Source organism: Bos mutus, chromosome 9 (assembly GCF_027580195.1).
Source record: "Bos mutus isolate GX-2022 chromosome 9, NWIPB_WYAK_1.1, whole genome shotgun sequence".
Lineage (NCBI taxonomy): Eukaryota > Metazoa > Chordata > Mammalia > Artiodactyla > Bovidae > Bos > Bos mutus.
Window position 1 is genome coordinate 25,563,230 of NC_091625.1, and position 18,242 is coordinate 25,581,471.

Sequence of the window (18,242 nt, forward strand, 5' to 3'; positions counted from 1 at the left end):
TTTTCAATGACCTGTTAAGACAGTGCAAATTGCACTTAAAGGTAAATATGTATGTTTATAACTAATTCTTTTATTTTAAAAATCCATATACTCTCAGAAAAATTATGTCTTCATATACCTAATGTGTACATATTGCAGACTTTTCCATTTAAAACACATCTACTCTTATAAAAGAAAAATATCTTGAAATCCTGATTATAGAAGCTCAGATTTATGGTTAAAAGAAATTAAATTTCTCTCATTATCTAGTGAAAGCAGTTGATTTAGCAAAGTAAAAGGAAATACCTCCCACTTAAAAAAAATGATGGAGCCATTGAAATGGAGATGGCTCATTCCCCAATGACCTCACCAGCATCTGCTTCAATTACCTTCTGAAAATGAAATAACCAAATTACTGTTCAGCTTTCTGCTGTGCTAACAAAATTAACCTGAAATATCAAAATTCACCTGCTTTAAATTATACATTACACAACTTCTAAACCAAAACCTCTTCAAATGGTGAAGAACACGCACCAAGGTTGTCATAATCAACAGTAACATTCTCACATGCACAGGAAAAATTAATGGAAAGATTAACAACTTAAAGCATCCACGACAGAAATTGGATTCAAATCATGCCACCTACTCAAAAGCAGGATCAATCCATTTTGAAACTAGTCCTCTTTATACAACAGATGTGCTCTTGGACATGTGTGTATAAACTGTATTTAAATGCCGTAGAGTGATTTAGAAATAGAATTAGGGTTCATGGTTGTTTTTCTAAGTATAGCAAAGAATATTTTAAGCATGAATAACTGGCCTCTAATTAACTGTTTCCTATGTTCCCAGGTTCATATTTTGGCTATCTAGTTTGTCAAGTATTCCATAAGTACATTGATAAATACTACTTTTAAATTTTGATGCAATCCATAGCCTCGTTTTCTGGTTCCTCTATATGCACATCACACTCTCAGTTCATACCTAAAGAAACCCTATTTCAAAACTAGAAAGCTACATTTCTCATTTTAGTACATGATATACCCACCTCAAAGTCACCTTTACACGGTTCAAGTGAAATCAACTGCACGGGTCTAGTAACAGAACCATTAAGAAAAGCCCTCCTTCATGCTTGCCACCACCTTCTGCCTCAGCAGGTGCTAGACCAGGTCTTGCTTTGGGAAGAGATCCAGGAGGTTCCCCAATTCAACTAGCATCTTCCTTTCTCATCCCTGGGACACTCTGATTCAGGCTCCATGGTGCTGACTCATCTGTCTGCTTTATTTGGTGCCGAGTCACATTTGCAAACCATAGGCCACCTTATGTCTTGCTCAGTCTCTTTAAACCTGGCCCATTATCCTTTTCAATACTGTTTTCATTTACATGTGAGAAGCAAAAAGCTAAAACAAGTAGGCAGGCCCAGCTCATGTTCGCTGGTATAACACAAAAATGGGTACAGAAAAAAAAATGGGACATTAACCATTTTGCTCATGCAAACTTTATTTAAAATGGTACATGAAGGGAGAGGGAAGTAAAAATGCATGAACAGGGGCATTCCTGCTGGCTCAGTGGTAAAGAATCTGCCTGCTAATGCAGGAGACAAGGGTTGATGATCCCTGGTCCGGGAAGATCCCACCTGCTGCAAAGCAACTAAGCCCACGAGCCACAACTTCTGAGCCTGTGCTCTGGAGCCCAGGAGCCCCAGCTGTTAAGCTCATGTGCCCTAGAGCCCAAGGTCTGCAACGAGGGAAGCCACTGCAACTGGAGAGAAGCCTCTGCTCACTACAACTAGAGAAAGCCCACCCAGCAACGGAGACCCAGCACAGCCAAAAGAGAAATAAAGTAATTAATTTTAAAAGTTTTTGAAAAAAATGTATGAACACGTACATGTCCTGTGGCACAAGCACCAGGTCACTGCCTCTACAACAAAAGTAACCAAGCTGGGAGACTTTCACCTGTGAGGGCTGCCAACTCTGAATCAAGAGAAATCATAGGGGAATCCTTGCTATACGCCCCAAATATAGAGGAAGTTCAGGAGATTGCTGACTTTTTCATCGGTATGTAGGGACTTGCAAAGTTTCCTTGAAAGCACAGAGATTTCCTAGCTCGTTCCAAAGTTCCTAGTAATTCCTTTACAGTGGAAAGCAGAAAACATCAGTTTTAATTAATTACTGTATCATTTAGATCAGTGAGTCCTACTTATCTTTATATGGGTAACTGATAAGGTTCTATAAAACTCAATTCAACGTAGTTTAATGAAGAATGCAATGTAATAATTAAGAACATAGTCTGTGAGGTCAGGCATACCTGGGCTGTGTCCCAGATCTGCTATCTCATCATTAGGTGACCCTGGGTCAATTACATAACATCTGTGATACAGTTCAGCATCTTTGACTGTAATTACGATACTAACAGAGCAATTATGAGACTAGATGAGTACACAAATCGGTCTCTGTTCTGTAGTACATGTTGGTCATCATTCACAGTGAATGACTGTTAGGAGTAGGACATGAACCTACACCCTGTGAGGAATACAAAAATGAAAAAGAACTGACAATAAATAACACAAGCAAATAAGGCAGAGAAGATGAGAGTGCTACTGGGTGTATCCAAAGACGAATGGTGTTCAGAGCCCCAAGAGAAGGGATTAAGAAGCCTAGCAATGCCTTGGGTCAAGGAGCAAGGGAGGGCACATCTAGTTATGTGTGTGGGTGGTGGTGAAGGATTAGATGAAACAGGAAAGGCCTCAAGGAGATAATTAAAGATGGGGTTGCCAGAGTGATGGGTTTGACGTCACTGTAAATAAAAAGTGGATCATAAAGAGCAGTTCTTTGCACAATGAAAGCAGAGGCCTGAGGAGGCAAAGAGTAAGAAATGTACAGAAAATCAAAATAAGAGATTCAGACAGAAAGATAGGAATGAGCCATTTTGTTCAGAACCTCAAATTCAAGAGAAGACTGGGGATTGGGAAGTGACATATCTGAAGTGGGCCTCAGAGAGACTAACCTGGGAGGGTGTGTGGGAGGGTATGCAATCAGCATCTGACTTATGAGTTAGAGGGGGTGAAGACTGTAGAAATTTGCAGACAGGAATTTGAGGGGGGAAAGAAAGGAAAACTTCTACCAAAATCAATGACAGCTGGATTACAAGCAAAAGTGGTGAACTTCCTGAGCTGCGAGCACAAAGCATTTTCTAGTTCAGAACTCAATTTTCTCTTGTGGAAGAGTTGTCATACCAACAACAACTTGTTGTTGTTCAGTCACTCAGTCATGTCCGACTCTTTGCGACCCCATGGACTGCAGCACACCAGGCTTCCCTGTCCTGCACCAATTCCCAGACCAACAGCAAGGAAAGGTTTCAAATGCATGTGACAAAAGTCTCTGGAGCCAGTAGTGACAAGTTTAAGTCCAAACCCAGGAGTCAGTTCAGCTGAAGTCTTTCTTGACTGTCAGCACCAACAGGCAAGAAGGGGGGCAGCTTAAATCATTTACTTTTCACGTGCTTTGGTCTTTCTGTATCTTGGAGTCCTGTCTTGGGTCTTTCACTGAGACCCATGACTAGAGCCTGGACAAGTTTCAAGGGATAGATAAACTCCCTGAAATGTACACAAAATTCATGCCTATATATTATATTTATTCTTTCTCTTTCTCAATCTTTCATTTATTCATGTATTCCTTACTTAGGCAGTATAGATTTATATTAAAATTCATTTGTGCTTATTTTTCAATAGAGCTTATTCCAAAGACTTCATGTATTTTAATTCAGTCAATCCTCTCAACAATCTTAAAAAATAGGTAACTACTATTATTACTCTCATTTAAGAGAAAAGAAAACTATACAACCCCACAGCTAGTAGTCTTACAGAGAGGAAATAACCCACAGGAGGCCCCAGAGCAGAAGCTGCATAAGCTTAGTTTCATCAGGTAGTTTTGCTGAATTTCAGTTTCCTTGGGTCTCACTCCAGAATCTGGGACAATCCCTGGGACAGCAAGGGAATTTCAGGTTAAACAGGGACAAGCTTGTCACTTATCCTTAAAATTGGTTAGACCCATTACACTGCACTGCGGGAAAGCACATTTATATCATCACAAGCATTTTATGTACAGCTCTCTTTGAAAGTGACAGTGAAAGGGAAAGTCGCTCAGTCATGTCCGACTCTTTGCGACCTCATGGAATAGTCTATGGAGTTCTCCAGGCCAGTATACTGGAGTGGGTAGCCGTTCCCTTCTCCAGGAGATCCTCCCAACCCAAGGATAGAACCCAGGTCTCCCGCATTACAGGCAGATTCTTTACCAGCTGAGCCACCAGGGAAGCCCAAATTGGTTAGAACCATTACACTGCAGTGGGAAAGCACATTTATATCATCACAAGCATTTTATGTACAGCTGTCTTTGAACAATCGCTTAATGTGTGTTAGATCAAAGAAATTTGTTTTTCGGGGAGGAAAAATAACTTCACTGCCAGTATACCAACCACTGAAGAATTTTCTAAATCAATGAGTCATTGTTCAATATTGTACACAATAAAAAAAAATATTTATATTGAGATTCAATATAAACATCCTTATAAATATTTAAAACAAGATTTTCATGAAATAATATTTATTATAACTACATACAACACACACTGATTATTTTCTATTCAGTCTAGCTCAGTCCTAACTGATCTTTTCTATTCCATTCCATTAAAACAATGCTGGTTCCTATCTACTAAACTGATTTCATGATGCCCAACAGGTTGGTAACCTACAGCTTGAAAAGCAGTATTCTTCAATTAAATCAAGTCATTCTGCCTGTTCTTTAAAATGAAGCAAAAGCTCGAGTCTGCTACTAGCTAAATGTTTATATGCCTTTTTTTTAATCTTTGAAAAAAAAAGTTAATGATTTCCTGAAAGCATTAGCAGATCAAACTCAACCATGGCTGTTTTTCCCAGTAATGAATGACAAGCAATATGTAAATATTCCCTTAAGAGCCACTTGCTCTGAATTCAAATCAAGAAAGTAGGAAACATGAGCCTTAAACAACACTACAGCTCACACAAGAATTTAACTGGTAATTAGGAATATTTTCAAATAAGGCAGATGCAGCTTTTTCACAGGAAATGATTTGGAAGGATTCTTAATTTTTTAAGGTTAGTAAAATTCTGAATACTGAAAAATGTAAGGTGATAAAAAATTAAGACACACAAACCATTTGTATCCTACATTAAAGAAGCTGTTTTAAATGAATATTCTCAGTCTGTTGATGGGTCAAAAAATACTTAACATGTCACTGACTCAATGGACATGAGTTTGAGCAAGCTCGGGGAGATGGCAAAGGACAGGGAGACCTGGAGTGTTGCAGTCCATGGGGTTGCAGAGCTGGACACAACTGAGCAACTGAACAACATACGTCAACCAATATTTAAGAAGGCATAAGGAAGGAAGAAGGAACTACTGCTGAGTCCCTTCCCTCCAGATGGTCCATCTAGGGGGAGAAAGACTGTAAACACATAAACACAAATAGGAGCTAAGAACATCACACACGGGAGTGTTCTTGCATAGGGCTATGGATCACTACAGCATGTGTCCCCAGCAGCCCTCTAGGATGGTTCTTAGAATCTGAAATCAGATACAGTTTCCAGTGAAGTCAAAGAGGATATCCTACTTTCAAATCTATATACAACTTTTCCTACTTATCACAGTATGTTCTAATATGTTCTAATCCCCTCTCAGACAATGTAAAAATGAACACTTAATGCAATTTAAACTGAAACAACACAGAATGAAGAAAAACAATCAGAGATACAGATGAAGCAGACTGGGATACAGGGTCCAGACCATCCATTTAAAGGCTCAGTGATTGGAGGCAAGTTATTTAACCTTCAAATGATTGCTTCATCATCTGCATTTCTATCTACTCATACAATCATGGTAAGAGTGAAGTGAGGAACGCACCTGAAAGCACTTTATAAAGCACCACAATGCTATTAGTATTAACTTCTATTAGAATCAGTAGGCACAGTAAAACTGAAAAGACAGTAACCAAATATTCAGAAGGTTTAGAGTTAACACATACCAAGCACTTAAAGTGGATCTGTTCGCTTTTCATACCCTAGCTCAAGTAAGGCCTGCAATATGATAATATCTGAATCCAACACCTGGTAATAATAAGGTTGTCCCTCAAATCTGGGACATACTAAGGTTCTTCTCTAATGGCCAGCAGGAAAAAACAACCTAGAGACTGTTAATTAAAGGAAGGGCAAGAGTTCGCGTCACCCCACCCCACCCATGTGGTATACGCATTCTTAGTCCGGCTGTACCACAGAGAGACGGCTCTTTCCTAAGGTTCAAAGAGTGCTTCTGTGGGAGCAGGGAGCACTCCCTGGGTCGTCAGCAGTGCTGCAGGTCAACCAGCCAGACCCACCCAGGTGACGCCTTCCACTGAATCTTAGACTCTGAACTTGACCAGGAAGGCAAGCTGAGATCGTCTGTCCAAATGTAGCACTGCATTCATTCCTATTATGCTCAACTACTTTTTTTAGACACGGTGCAATCCTAGGGTATAAACGGGATCACTGTAATGCACACACCTGGCTTTCACAGGTTGGGTATACAGACTGTATGTTCCATATTGCCTTGGTGGGTTAATACTCTGACATTAACTGTATTATACAGATGGATAAAGTAGATCCCAGGTGGTGCTTGATCCCACCTGACAATGCAGGAGACACAAGAGACACAGGTTCAATCCCTGGGTTTGGAAGATCCCCTAGAGGAGGGCATGGCAACCCACTCCAGTATTCTTCCCTGGATTAATCCCATGAACAGAGGAGCCTGGTGGGCTACAGTTCATGGGGTCGCCAGAGTTGGACTTGACTGAGTGACTGAGCACACAGCAGAAAATAAATAAGACATGGATTATGGGATGTCTTCAAGTTATAAACAAGTTGTTTTTCAAAAAGTTCACTTATAATGCAGATTTTTAGAATCCACAATGTATTTCTGCATATTAATTTACAGTGGCATAAATTAATGTTAAGCTGCCAGGACTGCCCACAGAAATCTACTCAGCCCATAATGTGAGTGGCAGCAGGTCAGGTACCTGTGTTCTGTGGGTGCCATTCTGCCACCAAGCTGCCACACAGCCCTGGGCAGCCCGGTTAAGGACAAAATCAGGCTCAAACACTGCCTCACCTGCCTGCTATGTAATCTCACTGAAGCTATTCAAACCCTTTGAGTCTAAATTTCCACAGCAGTCAAATCATATCTGGGGATGAACCACATACACAAAGAGCACAAAAGGAGCCTACACAAAAGTCACTGAAAGGACACTAAATTCTGCAAGGGCCAAATAATGTCAAAATGAGTGTGAAAGAAGGGAGCTCTGTGGCATGATTGGGAAAAAAAAAATACAAAATACCTGCCTTCTAACCATGAGAGGAAGAAAGAGGGAGCAGAGTCCATAAGGAATAATGATCACCCTGGAGATAGTACAGAAAGTATAATTTCCTTTAATAATGCAGTTTTTCGTTTGATTTCAAGACTTATCGACCATCACAGAATACTCACATATATAATATATGACTTGTGTATATACAAATTATTTGCAAAAGTGTGGGAAAATGTCTCATGAATCATGTGATCATGAATAAAAAATTAGAACAAAATACTGAAGAGGCTGAGAAACCAAGTGCACCAGAGCCGGGAGATTCTGAAAGCTCCTTGGGGCTCATCCAGAACACATTTATCGAGTAGTGATGCTGATTCATGCTTCCATTTAGAGCTGCTGCTGCTGCTAAGTCGCTTCAGTCATGTCCGACTCTGTGCGACCTCATAGACGGCAGCCCACCAGGCTCCTCTGTCACTGGGATTCTCCAGGCAAGAATACTGGAGTGGGTTGCCATTTCCTTCTCCAATGCATGAAAGTAAAAAGTGAAAGTGAAGTCGCTCAGTCGTGTCCGACTCTTAGCGACCCCATGGACTGCAGCCTACCAGGCTCCTCCATCCATGGGAATTTCCAGGCAAGAGTACTGGAGTGGGGTGCCATTGCTTTCTCCTCCATTTAGAGCTATGCAGCATATTTCAAGATAAAGAAAAGGAAGGATTGGGTGATCCTCAAGTAACTAGTTTCAACCCTAAACTATTAAAATGGGGTCTTTTAAATTTAACTTTGCTTTGATGTTAATTTCAGAAAGAAAGAGAACCATAAACAAAGGGGGTGGGTAAAGGATTACTGACTAAATACAATCAAACAATGTTTATGAAATCACAAGGTAAAATAGTGTACCAAAAAACAGAGACTATTTAATTACTCAGAAGGGTAAAGGGATGGGGACAAGAGTTTAAAAGCAAGTTTTAGGACTTCTGATACATATTGTGGTAGCAGGCAGAAATCAGGGCAGATCTTGCTTTTGCTCTCCTCTGCACACTAGCAGTGGAGAAGGCACTCCAGGCAACCCACCCCAGCACTCTTTGCCTGGAAAACCCCAAGGGTGGAGGAACCTGGTAGGCTACAGTCCACGGGGTCGCTAAGAATCGGACATGACTGAGCGACTTCACTTTCACTAGTAGACGTTTGTGTAAAGTGGTGTGGTCACATCACTGCGGCTGTACCCTTGGCCTGACTTTCTGATCGTCCCTAGAGATCTTGCTTGGAGCACCTGTAAATACATACGCTGGAGCAAACTGCCTTAGGTGGTCAGAAACTTGCTTTCAAGCAGATCCTGTTGGTAATTTCACTTTGCGGAATTCTACGGTTTGTCAGAGGCAGTTGAAAAGATTTCTGATTCTGGCTGCCTCTTTTCTGATAATAAAGTTTTCAGGGTTCTGCTTGTTTATTTGCTGTTTGCTTTTAAAGCTTGGCCATTTAGGACTACAACAGCATCATAATAGCTAAAATGCAGGTTGAAACAGTTTAAACTGTTCCCTCTTTCATTTCCTAATAACTCATCACAGTGATTTACTATTTAATAGTACCACTGACTGTTGGCCTTGTTCTGTTATTTCTATGCCTCTAGGATCACACCCCATTTTTGAATGTTTTTCTTTTCCACTGTTAGAATACTCTCCACAAGAGGTCAAGACAAGAGTGACAATTAACTTTTGCATTTCTGAGTTGAAAAATACTAGGCTGTTCTTCCAGAAATTCTCAGTTTAAGGGGCTCCCCTCCCCCTGCATCTTAGGAACAACACACTGTTGACCCTGAGCAGGTTGTTCATGAACCACAGCCACCTTTACTGTTGATATCAGTTTGCATGCAGCCTGAGAAGGCGCTACAGCTTGTGGAATCACTATTTACAGCATCCCTAGGCAAAAGGAAAAAAAGAATCTTGACCTAAAGTAACATCTTACATAAAAATTAACTCAAGATGGATAGCCAACTTAAGTATGAAACATAATACTATAAAATGTTTGGAAAAAAAATGAAAGAAAATCTTCAGGACCCAGGACTGAGCAAAGACTTGTTAGACTTAATGCCAAAAGCACAATCCATAAAAGGAAAACCTAGTAAATTGAATCATTAAAGTTAAAATTGACAACTTCTGCTTTGCAAAAGGCTCTGTTAAGAAGCTGAAAGGAAAAGCCACACACTGAAAGAAAATACTGGCAAACTATTTATCAAAGGACTAGTATCTAGAAAGTATAAAGAACTCGCAGCACTAAACAATAAGAAAACAATCCAGTTAGAATATAGACAAAAGAGAGGAAAAGACATTGTGCTGAAGATGGACAGACGGCTAAAAAACACATGAAAAGACATTGTATCTCATTAGTCATTAAAGAAACACAAATTAAAATCACAATGAGCTATCACTATATACCTCTCAGAATGGTTCAAATAAAAAAAGAGTGAGAATACCAAATGCTGATGAGGATGCCAAGAAACTGGATCATTTATACACTGCAGATAGGAAGGAATGGAAAATGGTATAGCCACTCTGAAAAAGGAGTATGATAATTTCTTATAAAATTAAATGTACTTATCATTTGACTCAGCCACTCCACTGAGCATTCATTTCAAATACATTAAAACTGATACTCACAAAAAGAATTTTTTTTACACAAATGATCCTAGCTTTATTTGTAATAGTTCCAAACTAGAAACAACCCCAATACTACTCAGCAATAAAAAGGAAAAATTATTACATAATTTTTACATAATACAATTATTACATAATACAAGCAACATCTTGGGCAGATCTCAAGTGCTGTGATCTGAATGTTTGTGTATCCCCAAAATTCATATGTTGAAACCTAATGCCCAATGTGATGGTATTTATTAGGGGATAAAGGCCTTCTGGATGTGACCAGGTCATGACGGCAGAACTCTCATGAACTGGTGTCCTTATACAAGAAGCCTGAGAAAGCTCCTTGCCTCTTACCACATGGAAATCACAGTGAGAAGACAGACATGATGGCTCCCTGATCTTGGACTTCCAGCCTCCCGAACTGTGAGAAACAATTTTTGCTGTTTATAAGCCATTCAGTCTGTGGTATTTTGTTACAGCAGTACAAATAGACTAAGATATCAAGGGGATTGAACTGTGTGAAAAGAAAACAATCTCAGAAGGTTAGCTACTGTATGAGTCCATTCAGATAATATTTTTGAAATGACAAATTATAGAGATGGAGAACAGCAGTGGTTGTCAGGAGTGATGGGCAGAAGGAAGAAGGTGAATATGGCTTCCAAAGGGTAGCACACGAAATCTTCTTGACGGAACTGTTCTGTATCTTGATTGTGATGGTGGCCGCACAAATCTACATGTAATAAAACCGAACAGGACTAAAACATGCACACGCACCCATACACAAATGAATGCTTGTAAACCTTTGTGAAATCTGAATAAGGTTAGAAGATTGTATCAATGTCAATTTCCTAGTTGTGACATTTATCACACAATAGTCATGTACGGCGGGAAACTGAATGAAGGGTATAAGATATCATTCTATTATTTTTTAGAGCTACATGTGAATCTAAAATTATCTCAAACATTTAAAAAATCACTATATTGTTGTGTTTATTCTAAGTGTCCTATCTTTCTATGGTTCTTTCTTCCCTAAATAACCCTGATACTCTCTGGGGTCCTAACAGTGGAAAACAATTCACTAAAATTGGTAGGTTAATTCTTGCTTTCCGAAAATTCTTATTCATGGTTTAGTATTACTAACTGAAATATGTCCCTTGAATATAAACCTATATTTGAATACTGACTCTAACACTACATGAAATGGACAAAATACTTATTTTCTGAGTTACCTCATTAATAAACGGGTAAAACCTATTTCATACTTCTATTGTGAAGCTACATAAAACAGTAAGTAAAGTACTTGGCACAGAGTAGTTCCGTAAATGCTCATTCCCTTCATTTTCCCATTAACAATCTATCCAGACATAAAAATATCAACAAAAAGTTTGGCTTTCAGTTTCCAAGACATTTGTTTGGAAAACAGGAAATGCATCTTCAACAAGCACGCTGGAGTTGGGGATGTGATGAAGCTGAATTGGTTAAGAAATATTTCAGTTTAGGAGATTATAATCATCATTTTAAAGCCATGTTCTCACTCTGAGCTTGAAAACAGTCCAACCATCAGAATGGTTTATGAACGTTCTAGTGTACCCTTCATGTTATTATGAACAGTGACTGGCTGCCACACAGATGTCTCAATCTATCAATAGTGACCAATCATACAGCAGATTGTTTCCATTCAGATACCAACATATGTGTATACGCTGGATGAGTTCAAGCTTTAAAAATGACAGGGACTACAATGATATAATTTCATCCATTCCATTTACCTACAAACATACTTTTTAGTAATAAACACCCCACAAGGTAATAAACTTTAAATATGACATAGGTTTTTAGTTATAGCTCAACCAATGAAGCTAAAGAGCAATAGGAACTAAGTACTTAGGATTTAAAATTCAATGCAGCTTGCTAAACACAGGATTCTGAGCAGTCTGCAACGCGATGCATACAGACGGCTAGACTCTCTGAGCAGCACTGGCCTGAGAGAATTGTCAAAGATAGAAAGAGAAGAACCATATGTTATTTCTCTAGTAAAAATAAGAAAAAGATGAAACAAAGTCCATCTAATTGTTCCTGGTTACGTGCTCTCTTTAGAAACAGTCATAAAAAAAAAAAAGCCAAATGTCCTTAATACTTAAGGACAAAGTCCCCTCAAACATTTTTCAATACTGGTATAAATTTGCCAAACAAATGCTTACCGAGCAAAATAACTTTGTTTCCGTTCCTTCTTCTCTTCCTTGGTATCCATAATATGCGATCAAAAGTGCAAAGTATTTGCAAAATTCCTTTTTAATCAATGAGTCATAACCCTGGTTAAAAAAAAAAAACAAACAAAACAGAGTGACTGTAAATTAAGAAGTTCATTAATGGCCAATATGAAGAAAGAAGCAAAATAGAGCTACATGGCCCCAACAAATGGAAGCTAAACTTTAACCAGTGAGTACAGTCACATGAGTCATACATGAAATACAAGTGCCCCTGCAGGAAGTGGGGGCAGGACACTATAATTAGAATGGAGGTGTTAAAACAAAATGAAAAGTAGCTGAAAAAATAAATTGAAGTATTTTTCTCATAATTAACAATTATTTCAAAGTGTGCTAAAGCAAAAATTGCTGACTTTGGAAGATTTTAGGCTGGCTATGCAGAAGCTAATTTTTTAAAAAATCTTTGAATTCATAATCACTATTTTCAAGCCATTAATGATGACTATGTCTCATCCACAATGATGAAAAAAAAACAGATCACTTGGGTGTTTTACAAGAATGTTCTTCCTTTAAAAGTAAAAATAACATCAGTGTTCTATTTTGGAAACATGCCAGCAAGTATCAATACATCTCACTCGAGTGAATGTGGAAATGAAAGCACAAAGCCTCGGGAAGCTATCCCTCAGAAAGGTTTTATATGGTTGCCTCTACCTCACTGTCTCACCCATGCAACTCTCACCTCTGCTTCGCAGGAGTAACCTGGTTAAAACCTATAATAAGAGGTTGCCTCCAGATCAGTCTTCCTTAAATACCACTCTCATTATGCCATCCCCCTGCTGAAAAATTCCTAAAGTCTACTTACTGCCTGGTACACTAATCTAAATTTTCTGCATAGCATTCGCCTTTCCTAAAATCTTGCCTTTTCACCCCGAATGAGTCTCAAAGTAAAAAAAAAAATTTCATCAATCAAAATTATTTACTAATTTATATCAACTCCATAAATAATTTATTTCGCAATCCCTATTGCAGGGAAGGTACTGTGATAAATGAGTCAAATGAATGAGTGAAACTCACTCAGTTGTGTCCAATTCTTTGCGACCCCATGGACTGTAGCCCACCAGGTTCCTCCATCCATGGGATTCTTCAGACAAGAATACTGGAGTGGTTTGCCATTTCCTTCTCCAGGGGAGTCTTCTTGACCCAGGAATCGAACCCAGGTCTCCTGCACTGCAGGCAGATTCTTTACCGTCTGAGCCACCAGGGAAGTCGCCTAAGACATGAGACTTGCCCTAATGGTGTTCACTGTCTTGCAAGGGAGACACTTAGGGTTTCAGCTCTGTGGGATACACACAGCTGTGGAGAAAGCACAGAGCCTAGAGGAAGAACACTGAGCCTTCCACCCTACAGCAGGCCCCACACACACCAAGATCTGAAGGATGAGCATGGGTTCCTAGTTAAAGAACACGGCAAGCAGGTCTGGCTGAACAAAAGGGACGTGGAGACACAGTCTCTCTCTGCTGCTCCAGGATCAAATGTGAAGCAGGAGAGTGGTGGGAGCTGAGGATGAAGACATGGACAGGATCAGGGTCGTGAAGACCTTTCGTGTCATGCGAAGAGTTGGAACTTTATCCTCGCTGCCCACCCTGTGCTGCCTCCCCTTCCCGGCACCTCTGCCAGCACCATGTCACGAAGGGCTCAGGCTGACCCCACAGCCGCCCTCCTGACAGACATCGCCACAGGGAGGGAGGGCGTGTAATACCCACAGGTTACAGAGGATGGACTTCAGAGGGCTGACAAGAGGGTGAACAGACTCTGCTCGAAGATATCACAGTGGACTTCCCTAGCAGTCCAGTGGTTAAGAATCTGCCTGCCAAGGCAGGGGACACAGGATTGATCCCTGGTCTGGGAAGATTCCACTTGCTATAGGGCAACTAAGCCCGTGCGTCACGACTGTTGAAGCCTGAGCACCCTAGAACCTATGCTTTGCAACAAGAGTAGCCACCTCAGTAAGAAGCCCGCACGCAGCCATGAAGAGTAGCCCCTGCTTGCTTCAACTAGAGAAAGCCCACACACAGCAATGAAGACCCAGCACAGCCATAAATAAATTCTAAAGATGATAATAATACATGATTTTTTTAAAGAAGATATCACAGTCTAACTAGTTGAGAGAGGGCCCACACTTAGGCCAACAGTACTTACACAGAAAGAGGAGGCATGAGTTCAAGACATATTAAGGAGGCAAATGAGTCCAAATTTGGTGACGCACTCCATGAAGACAACATGGGACAGGAAGGAATGATGAACGCCTTCCAAGTTTCTGCCTCAGGGGCTGGATAGACTGTGATACCACAGATAAGATACGATCTACAGGAAAAGGGCAGGCACTTGGCGGGGCGCAGAAGCAGAAACAGATGAAAGATCAGTTTCGGGCACACTGCCTTTGAGTACCCACGGGACTGTTAGCTGGAGACATTCACCAGATGTTAGATTTCATAAAGCACAGGAGTGCAGAGAGGGCTAGAGAAAAAAGATTGAGAAATTAACAGCATATGGTTGCACTTGAGGAAAAGAAAAAACAACATGATGATAACACCCTGCACATACGACAACTATGCACAAGGCCCCGTATGGCAACAGTGAAGGACACGGGCTCCACTCTGACTACTTTATCTCTGAATCCCTGACGCAGGGCTGCCCTCAAGGGATTTGCCAACCAGTAAGAAATAAATGTGTGCCCGTGACTAGAATGGATAGTTAGTAACTTAGAGCTGTCCAGAAGAACACCAAGAATCCAGAAGACACAAAGTTCAACTCTGAGGTAACAAAGTACCCCTTTCAGGAGGCAGAGGATTTCAACAGGTAAAAAGGGAAAAGCTAAAGGATTTCAGAACGAGAGAACGGCCGAGCATGAAGTCTGGACATGAAAGGGCAGAGTGGCCAGGGCAGGGAAAGAAAACCACGTTTCCTTTCCATAAGTCACCACTTCAACCTTTTCCACATGTTCTCTCTTTTCATCCCTACACCACATTATGAGTTAGGCATCCTTATTTCCATTAAACTGAGGCTGAGAGATGCTAATTTCCCTAGTTCAACCCTCCCAGCCTTGGTGGAACAGAGATTTAGATCCAGTTTGGTGTACCTTCCATGCCTTTTGATAACCTGTGAGGCCAGAAAGCTTTGGAGATGAATTAGGAAAAGTGGTCTGGAATCAGCAGCATCTAATGCCTTGGCGTACGCTCCTTCAGGTTAAGACCAACGTACCTGACACAGCGGAGGGGCAGCAGGTCAGTGAGACCCCCAACAGGACGGCCTCAATGGAAAAGACCCTGATGCTGGGAGAGATTGATGACAGGAGGAAGAGGGCGACAGAGAATGAGATGGTTGGATGGCATCACCAACTCGATGGACCTGAGTTTGAGCAAACTCCTGGAGATGGTGATGGACAGGGAAGCCTGGCACGCTGCAGTCCATGGGGTCACAGAGTCAGACACGACTGAAGAGACTGAGCAACAACAAAGTGGAGTGGTGGGGGTGGAAGCCATGCCTTCACGAACTAGGACAGTACTCATTAGAAAATTTGAGGAGGAAAACAAAGAGGAAAAAGACAGTAGCCAAGTGTCCAACTCTCATCACCTCCATTTCACAAGTGGCCTGAGCCCGCGGGGCTCCTTACCAGCTCTGTACCTTCATCCTTACTGTTCTCCAGCCTTGAGGTAGTCTTGCTACACTTCGTCTTCCTCTGACCGGATCCAACACGAGATTCAGCCGTGCTTCCCCGACCACTTGTGTGCCCTTCTCTCTCTGCCTTATAAGTGTACTTCACGTGTCACTTATCACTTACTGCGAGGCACTTCATTCTACACCACGTGACAATGCCACTTCACTTAGCCTCCTCAGCCCCAAACAACCTAGGTTCCCTTTAGTCGAAAACCATCATGTTTCATACTCTGCTTGCTGCTGCTGCTGCTGCTAAGTCACTTCAGTCGTGTCCGACTCTGTGCGACCCCATAGACGGCAGCCCACCAGGCTCCCCCGTCCCTGGGATTCTCCAGGCAAGAACACTGGAGTGGGTTGATACTCTGCTTACACTTCCCTAAATACTGAATACAGAACTAGGCAGAAAAACCACATAAAAGCTAAGCAAGGAATTAATCCAGTCCTGGGGATAAGATTAATGACATGGTAGACAGATATCAATCCAAGGATTCCTCCCAAAGTAACAGTTATTTGGGGACTTCCCTGGCGGTCCAGTGGTTAAGATTCTGTGCCTCCACTGCAGGGGGCATGGGTTCAATCCCTGCTTGGTTTGGCATATATATATATATATATACATGTAATTATTATTTGGAAATGGGGATACTCCAGAAAGAATTAGAACCCTGGCTCTCTGCCCTGCCCTGGGTCAGGTGGTTTATTTTAAAGTTTCGCTTCTGCATGCCATCATATGTGATGATCTCTATTTATTAGATTTCCCCTCATGAATAAAGATGAAGTCATAACCACCTAATTGGAAAATTTTTATATTGCAAGCTGAGCCAGAAACTAATATTTGGTTCTAGTGGAAAAATATTGACAAAAATAAACACAAGGAAAAAAAAAAAAAGATTAAATGATCCAAGAACTGACATCTGGTGCTGCTGTGTCTGTTTAGAACTAATGGAGTTCTTTTTCCATTTTCTATTCAACAGATAAAAAAAAATATCCAAATCTTTGGTTTCTTTTAAATTTCTGGGAACTGATATATTTCTTAAACCAGACGGATGCAGCCCTTTCAGGTCTGGACACACCAACAGATTAACCAGGAAGAGATCAGCAAAGGATGCTATAAAAATGATTTGCACAGAGCACCACCCGGCAGCCTTCATGCTTCACTGAAGAACCAGAGCTCCTTAAATCAATCTTTAATGGGAACTACATTCTCCATTATAAGTGGCTATAATGGGCTTCTTAAAAGCCCCTCTTCCATTTAATGTTGACTTTCTCCTCACATCAATAAACCCTAGACTCATCCAAACACTGAATTACAAGAGTCTCCTGCATTCAGGGTGCATTACAGACCAAGAAGAATGCTATGAGGGAGTACAAGATGTATTTTCCACCTAAATATTTCTTTTTGTGATCTTAAATCAGTATAGTCAATTTAAATTTAGTTCATTATTTTTTTAAAATGGCATATACAAAACCCTTACCCCGTAAGAGCTGTGTTAAAGACAAAGTATTTTCTGTATCACCAACAAATGTTTGATGCTCCCCTCTAATGTGATGCCACTTAGAAGGAACTTAAGGACAGAGCTATCAGACTCCCTAACTCCATTGAACCAGTGTGGACCCACACAGCCCAGCGTGGCTTTCTGGCTTCCCATCGAACACACTGCAGCTCCTTGCTCATTCAGGTATGACCAGTGGAGACTAGGAAAACACCAGAGCACACATAATGTCCATCAGCTGTTTTCCCAACAACATGTTTCCTATTATACAAATGAAATAATGACAACACCACCCTGTAAGCCTTGGCCACATAAGGAACAGGCCAAAATGTACCTTTCTACAAACATTTCCTCCTAGAAAATACTTATACTTATGCTGAAATATGACAGGAATTCAATCTTTCTCAAAGCTCTACTGTCATCTAAACACAGAAAGGGTATTCAGAAATATAGGTGTTAAACAAAGGTCAGAAACTTGAATACTCTAAAAAGAAATCTGGGAAGAAATACATAGAAATAGAACAAAAGCATGCTGCAAACGTGGAAGGGAAACATCTAGGGGATGATGTTCCCAGATAAACAAATGTGTATCATAGAAATAAAACAGAACTTAATAGCAACAAAGAACTACAGAGTTATACTTGAATCAAGGTGATGATCAAGGACAGGCTAGAGGTCTGCCACTTGAATGGGACAAAGCCAATGGATGGCAAAATGGAGACCTCATCAACTCCTATTCCATTGTTTTTTGTCAAGGGAACTGAAATTAGACGTGAAAAGAATTAAACAAGTGTGGTTATCAGTGCTCTCTTACCCAAAATAAGTACAGAGATTTCATCAAA

The 18,242-nt window shown here is 40.6% G+C and overlaps 1 protein-coding gene across 4 annotated transcripts in view; it reads right to left on the bottom strand.

Annotated features, from left to right (window-relative positions):
• The window catches only part of NCOA7 (nuclear receptor coactivator 7), a 164,314-nt gene that overhangs the window by 125,181 nt on the left and 20,891 nt on the right, over positions 1 to 18,242 (bottom strand). For 3 of the 4 annotated variants that reach the window (XM_070376291.1, XM_070376292.1, XM_070376289.1), the window contains exon 2: positions 12,188 to 12,298. The exons of the other annotated variant lie outside the window; for it this stretch is intronic. In XM_070376291.1, coding sequence (XP_070232392.1) covers positions 12,188 to 12,237 — 50 coding nt within the window. In that variant the 5' untranslated portion in view covers positions 12,238 to 12,298. The remainder of the gene's footprint in view (positions 1 to 12,187; positions 12,299 to 18,242) is intronic. 4 annotated transcript variants of the gene reach the window in all.